The following is a 7371-nucleotide window of genomic DNA, read 5'->3' on the forward strand; positions in this document are numbered from 1 at the left end:
ATGTCAGGCCCATTAAAGGTCAAAGAACGCGGTGAAGCCTTGCGTGCCCTGATTATTCGAGCTCAGCGACACTCATTTTTAGAAGAAATTGAAGATGCCCAGTCCTCCAGACCTAAATTACGCCTGGTCAGAATTTTAGGCTTTTTCGTACATACCGACGGAGTATTGCGAGTTGGAGGAAGATTAAGACAAGCCAATATCCCTGAGTCCAATAAACACCCGGCCCTGTTGCCACAGCAACACCCCCTTACGGCTCTGGTAATTCAAGACGCTCATGTATCCAATCTCCATGTAGGCCCTACCACCACTCACGCCTTTCTCCGAAACATTTACTGGATTACTAATGGAAAAAATGTAGTTCGACGTCAATTGTCATCATGTAATAAATGTTTCAGCATTAAACCATCACCTTTCAACCCTATCATGGGTCAGTTACCTCAGGGAAGAGCCAGCGCCTCACCACCCTTCACGACTACTGGTATTGACTACGCAGGCCCCTTCAACGTAAAAATTGCGTCACTTCGGTCCGCCAAGGTCCTCCAATGCTACCTCGCTATCTTCATCTGCTTTTCGACAAAGGCCATCCACTTAAAATTGGTCACTGACCTCACGACTCAGGCCTTTCTAGCCGCCTTATACCGATTCATAGCCAGGCGAGGCATGCCTAGTCACATATGGTCTGACAATGGTACTAATTTTGTTGGCGCTACCAGAAGACTTTAAGAAGTATCTGACTTGTTAAATGATTCCCAGTGTCAAGAGTCGATCCTACGAGAGTCCGGAAGAAGAGGAGTCGAGTGGCACTTCATTCCACCAAGAGCACCCCACTTCGGGCTTATGGGAGGCAGCGGTTAAGTCCACGAAACGTTTGCTGAAAGTTACCTTGGGCCTGCAAGAGCCCACAATGGAGTGTTTTCTCACCATTATCTGCCAGGTCGAGGCTATTTTGAATTCACGACCTTTGACAGCCCTTTCGTCGTCGCCAGACGATCTACAAGTCTTAACGCCAGGACATTTTTTAATTATGCGTCCAATGACTGCTCTTCCGACTAGTGACTCCCTGAATCAACGCACCGCCCTCAAATCTAAGTGGGCAATGGCCCAATTCACTGTTGGCCAGTTTTGGAGACGATCGCATCGGGAGTACCTCCTTGATCAGCAGGCCATGATCAAATGGCATTCGCCCTCTTTCCCAGCGGACAAATAGTCATGATTATGGACGACAACCTCCCTCCACTGCAATGGTCTCTAGGCCGGATCGTCAGACTCCACTATGGACGAGACAACGTCGCCAGGGTGGCCGAGGTTAAGACTACTTCGGGACTGATCAGCCGGCCTGTCAGGAAGCTGTGCCCGCTCCCGAACCAGTGAGTGGAACTCTGGCGAGTCCACTGCGTTGTTACGCTCCCCGATGGGGAAGGCAAAGCAGTGCCACTAGCTCAGTGAAGAAGGGGTGGGGAAGGGCGGTTTATAGTTGCCTTGAGCGCCACGCTGTTGTTTCGAGTGAAATAAGTACCGGTTTCAAGGGGATAAATGAAAATAAATAAAATAAAATAAAATAATAAATGATTAAACAACAGGTGTAGGGAGAGAGGATGTTTATGGGCTGGTAAGAGTAGGTTCTTGGGGGTACAGCAGCGAAAACCCCCAATACCCGGAATAGTAGGTTGGCTGGAGTAAAAGAGAGAACAGTAACTATAAGGAAGCAGGAATTTAATTTAATTTAGATTTACGGAGCAATCAGTCATCGTGTAATGCACCACCTACAGCAGGTCGTACTCACTTCAATATCAGAATAGGCTATTTTATGATCTATAACAGAAAATATAATGCTTGGTTAGCAATTCTTGAACATGAATATTATATTAGTTATACAAACAAAGCTTGGAATTAAATTAATGGGCCCAGCTGACCAAAGAATATTTCCAACACATTGTATACATTTAATAAGAAAAATAAATAAATTTAAATAATAATAATAATAAAAAAACTTCAGTTCAGAATAATAACAGATTCAAACTTTGTCAAATTGTAAAATCTCCATTACCTTTGCTACCACCAGCGCTGGGGTTCACTCACCGCTCCTTTTAAATTCAACTTGAATTGGGCAGACACCTGGTTCTCTACTCTTGCCTGTACGCCTTTAGAGTTTTCGTTCTCTCGGTACACGATAAATCCCCCTGCAAGCGAGTTTTCGTTTACTTTTTCTTCACCAGCTATCCAAAGGCTCAATTTACTTCGCCAGCGTCAGAACCAACTCGGTTCGGTTCGCAACTTTTTTTTTTCTCATCTGCTCCCACTGCCTTCTGTACTCCTGGATTTTCTCTCTTCTTTTGTTTCCGCTCACTTTTGGTCTTCTAATCCTTTCTTTTTCCAACTATTACTAAGCCTAATTTTTTTTTTTTTTTTTTTTTTATTACACAAAATCAAATTCACTTCATTAAGAGGTGCATTACAAATGACTGACCCCCCTCTCAGCAAAAAAATATTACTATTTATTTATATATTTCGTTTTTTTTTGTCTGTTCAAATAATCACTGCCTCCCTCTCTCCCACCAGACTGACTGACCTAGCTATTATTTTCTTTTTAACCCCTAACATTCTCCCTTCCTTCCTAGGAAAGAAAATAATAGCACAACGAGAAATAGCCTGATTAATAACTTTTATTAACTTTGAATGTAGCGACAACCTGGGAGAGAAAAGTTAACGAAGGAAGGAATTAATGGGACTAGGACTCTTCTTGCACTGGTTGTTCTTTAAGGTCCTTTACGCTCCATACCCCCGCAAATACTCCTGTTGAGGGGTCTTCAAGTTCGTACGCTACAGAGGAAATCTTTTTCCTCACCTTCCGTTTGACAAACTTCGGTGCCAGCTTCCCCGAAAAGTAAGATGAAGCATCGGATTGTGGATGGGTTCTACACCATACTACCTGCCCCTCTAGATATTCCACAGGCCTTCTCCTTAAATTATAAGCGCGTTGCCCCTTTTCATAAGCGCGATCGAGACGGTCCTGGACTTCCTTGTAAAGGATTGGCATCGCCTTCAGCTTTTCCATATGTCGTTCGCGATTCAGACCTATTTCACCGCTGGTCTCATCCGGTGGGTCCCTCTCATACTCAAACGCGGTCCTGGGCAGTTCTCGGCCGTAGTTTAGGTATGCGGGAGTGTACCCGGTGGCGTCGTGTACTGCTGTCTTTATCGCGAATTCCAGTTTTGATAGCTCCTTATCCCAATGGCGATGGTTCTCCCGTATATAAGTCGACATCATGGTTTTTATTACCCTATTAACTCTCTCCGTGGGATTCGCCTGAGGGTGATAAAGACTGGTGAACCACGTCTTTGTCCCATATTCTTGCATCTTTTCCTGTAACTGGCGACCTTTGAACTGTACGCCATTGTCACAGATGATTATCTGGGGAACACCAAACTTCAGGAAAACTTTTTCTTCCAACAAGTTTGCTATCTTATTGGATGTGGCGGTCCGCAACGGAAGTAATATGGAATACTTTGAAAAATAGTCGCATACCACTAGCAGCCATCTGTTTAATTTAGTGGACAAGGGAAGTGGGCCCATTAGATCGGCAGTAATTACCTGCCAGGGGCTTTCCGCAACTCTCTGCCCTCCCATCAACCCTGCTGGTCCCTGTTGAGAGGGTTTCATTGCGAGACAGGTCGGACACCTAGCAACGTACCTCGCTGTATCTGCAGCCATTCCTGGCCAATAATAACCTTCCTTCAGTCGCTGAAGAGTCTTGTAGGAACCTAAATGACCTGACATAGAACTATCATGGAAGTCGAATAACAGCTTCTTCCTTTCGCTTTTTGGCACCACTAACTTCCAAGGACGATCCTCCCCCAAGATTTTCCTTCGATCCACTATTCTCTTGTACAGTTTCGACCCTTCTACTTTCCATAGTGGGTACTCATCAGGTCGCGTACTGACTTTAGTGCACAAATCTCGGTACCAGGAGTCTGTATGGCCAGTGCAATCTATTGCCGTCACCTCGGCATCCTCCTCAACCCTTGAAAGTGCATCCGCGGCCGCGTTTAACTTCCCCGGTCGGTGACGGATTTGGAAGGTGTATTGCTGTAATTTCACAGCCCACCTGGCTAGCCTGCCTTGTGGATCTTTTAGATTATTAAGCCACTTAAGCGCCATGTGATCAGTGACTACCGTAAATTCCATCCCCTCTAAGTAGGGTCTGAATTTCTCTATTGCCCAGAGAATGGCCAGGCAGTCTTGCTCGGTAGTCGAGAACTTTTTCTCAGAGGCGGTCAGTCCTCTGCTAGCGTAGGCTATCGCCTTTTCGCCCTCCGGATACTCTTGGCACAAAATAGCCCCTACGCCCGAAGAGGACGCGTCTGTTTGAAGGATAAAGGGTAGGCTAAAATCTGGACAGGTCAAGATCGGTGAAGAAATAAGTTTATCTTTTATGGCAATGAATGCTGTTTCCTGTTCTTCATTCCATTGCCACCTTTTCCCTTTCTTTAGCAAGGTGGTTAACGGTGATATTATGGTTGAAAAGTCTGGGACAAATCGACGATACCACGAAGCTAGGCCTATAAAACGTCTAACCTGCCTGATAGACTTTGGGGCTGGAAAAGTCATAATGGATGAGACCTTCTCAGGATCTACTTGTAACCCATCCTTATTCACAACGTAGCCCAGGTACCTCAATTGCGACCTACAAAAGCGACATTTGTCCCAATTTATAGTTAATTTTGATTCAGCCAGTCGCCGAAATACCTCTTCTAGTACCTCTACATGTTTTCCGAATTCGTTCGTCACCACCACAATGTCGTCGAGGTATACGAAAACATGTGGTTCTAGGTCAGCCCCCAGAACATGATCAATAAGCCTTTGCCACGTGGCTGGGGCGTTATGAAGCCCAAATGGCATTCTCGTGAATTCAAAGAGCCCACGACCAGGTACCGTAAAGGCTGTCTTTTCTTGACTACTTTCCTCCATTTGGATCTGCCAATAGGCCGACTTTATGTCTACGGACGAGAGATAATGTCCATCTCTTAACCGATCGAGAATCTGAGAGACAAAAGGAAGAGGATAGGCATCTCTCTTCGTAACCGCGTTTACCTGCCGGTAATCCACACAAAACCGATAAGTTCCGTCTGATTTCTTTACCAGTACGACCGGTGATGACCATGGGCTTTTGGATGGGACTACTATACCTTGCTCAAGCATGTCATCCAGCTCTTTGTTCAATAATTCTTGAACATGTGGCGAAACCGGGTAGTAGCGCTGTTTGATCGGACGGTGGTCTGTCTCGATCATGTGCTTGACTCTGCTGGTGCACCCTAGTTTCTGAGGTCGGGTCCCCTTCCATTTAGAAATCAGTTCCTCTAAGATTGGCTTCTGCCACTCCTCTAAGGAGGACTGATCAATTAAAGCTGGGGCCACCTCTACCGCCATGACTGAATCATTGAAGGTCCACGTTCGATTCCCTATGTCAGGTAATATACTCATGTTCGCCCAAAAATCTACTCCGAGAATTAGTGGGTATTTCAAGTTCGGTACTACTAGGAAATCGATCATCCTAACTTTATCGCACAACTCTACTTGTAATGATACACATCCCAAAGCAGGTAATTTGTGCCCATCCGCTAAAGAAACAGTCACCGATTTAGTGACATCCAGTTGCATGTTCAGTTTAGCAAACCGTGCCCACAGATTAGCATCCAACAACGATCTTGTTGCCCCGGAATCAAGAAGCCCCACAGATTCTATTCCCAGAATAGTGATCTTAATATATGGACGCCTGTCAGCGTTACTGCACTGGCACAAGGGCAGGGATGGCCGAATGTCGCTTCCTCTTATCGTTGCCAGCCATACCTGCCATTCGGGATTATCTCGACCGGACTGATGGGGCGTATACGAGCTGCGTCCTAAGCTCGTCCCCCACTGGAATTTCCCTTCTTTTGTGGACACGTACATTCCTCCGTGGTTACTTCTTTTGTACCACAGCGTTCACAAAAGGGGTTTTTCGTCTGTTTACGCCATCGGTGCGAATGACCTGGTTGGTCGCAGTTCCAACAAGTACCCCTGATTTTCGGTCTCTCAGGTCCCCCTTTCATGGGGCATTTATCTGACGAACTATCTTTACTGCACATTGATCCTGTTGGTCCTTCCGCAAGGTTCAATGCTGGCGCAACTCTTCGAGTTATAGGCGAATAAGCCAAATCAGGTTCCAAAACGGACTTCCTTGAGGGAGGTGGACGGTGAGTCTGAATCCGCCAACGCGTCGCTTCTATTCGTCGCCCTTTCTCAACAAGATCGTCCAACCGCGACACCTCGTGCAAGGAGAGGCGATCCAAATAGTATGGGTGGAGGTTACGCATAACGACCCGGAGCATCTCTGTCTCGCTAGGCCTGGTAGGAAGACGGTGAAAATAATTCCGCATGATCGCGATAAATATTCCCATTGGTTCATCATCTCCCTGTGTTCTGGCCCGTATCTCCTCCCATAAACGTTCAGTGTAATCTTGAGGCTCGAATTCAGCCTTCATTTCCTGAACTACCTGGTCCCAAGTCGTTGCCTCGCGCCTAATTGCCTTATACCAGATCAGTGCTCTGCCAGTAAATAAGTCATAAGCCGATGCAAAGAGGTCGTCATCATTAGTATTTCGGGCTACCTTCATTTCCTCTATAGCTTCAAGGAAAGCATGGACACTTAGCCCTTGACCATCCCCTGAGAATTTTACTCCCCATTCCTTCATTGGAATTTGTTTCCTTTTGGAAACCCCGGTTGCCGCTGGAGATTCCGTCTGATGCGTGTCACGCGAAGGAAGCTGAATTTGGGAACGCTCGTTGAATGTTTGCAAACAATTAACAGCCTCTTGCAAATACTCTAATCGTGTATTCTCATGCTGCTGGTCCCCCACAGGAGTGAGTGTCAATTTGGACAGCAGCTCCGCTATAGTCCCTTCTAATTGTCGCCCTATAATCCCCTCGCGACTTCCTGTAAACTGGGATACTTGCAAGTTTATGGCCGCCAATATAACACGTTCTTGGGCGAAAGGCTGGACTAAAAGCCCTTCCGACACCGGATACCCAATTAGCCCTTGAGCACCTTCCTGTTCGCAACGACACTCCTCTAAACAGGCCCAAAGGTATGCACATTCGTTAGCTAATTCGTCTCTTTCCTTCCATGACTCTTTATCAGTGTCCATAGGTCTTATCCGATTAATCCTACTGGTCACATGCTGGAGGCCGGTATCTATTCTTTTAATATCCCCTGGGGCTGGTAGGTCGCCTAAGGCAGCTACCCTTGCCTTCAGTGTCTGTACCTTCTCACGACAAACCCCCAACTCGCTAAGAGTAGACGTAAATTCGGTGGGAAATACCGCCTTTCCTTC

General features: G+C 46.2%; 1 protein-coding gene and 1 pseudogene across 1 annotated transcript; both read left to right on the top strand.

Moving 5' to 3' along the window:
• LOC141459886 (uncharacterized) lies at positions 1-723 on the top strand. Its single transcript, XM_074139446.1, has one exon. It carries the CDS (start codon positions 1-3, stop codon positions 721-723), a length of 723 nt encoding a protein of 240 aa, XP_073995547.1.
• A 1321-nt stretch (positions 724-2044) lies between these two features.
• On the top strand, positions 2045-2598 carry LOC141459887 (uncharacterized; annotated as a pseudogene).
• The last annotated feature ends 4773 nt before the right edge of the window (positions 2599-7371 follow it).

Source organism: Rhodnius prolixus, unplaced genomic scaffold, assembly GCF_049639745.1.
Source record: "Rhodnius prolixus isolate KJV_2025 unplaced genomic scaffold, Rpr scaffold_29, whole genome shotgun sequence".
In the NCBI taxonomy this organism is placed as follows: Eukaryota; Metazoa; Arthropoda; class Insecta; order Hemiptera; family Reduviidae; genus Rhodnius; species Rhodnius prolixus.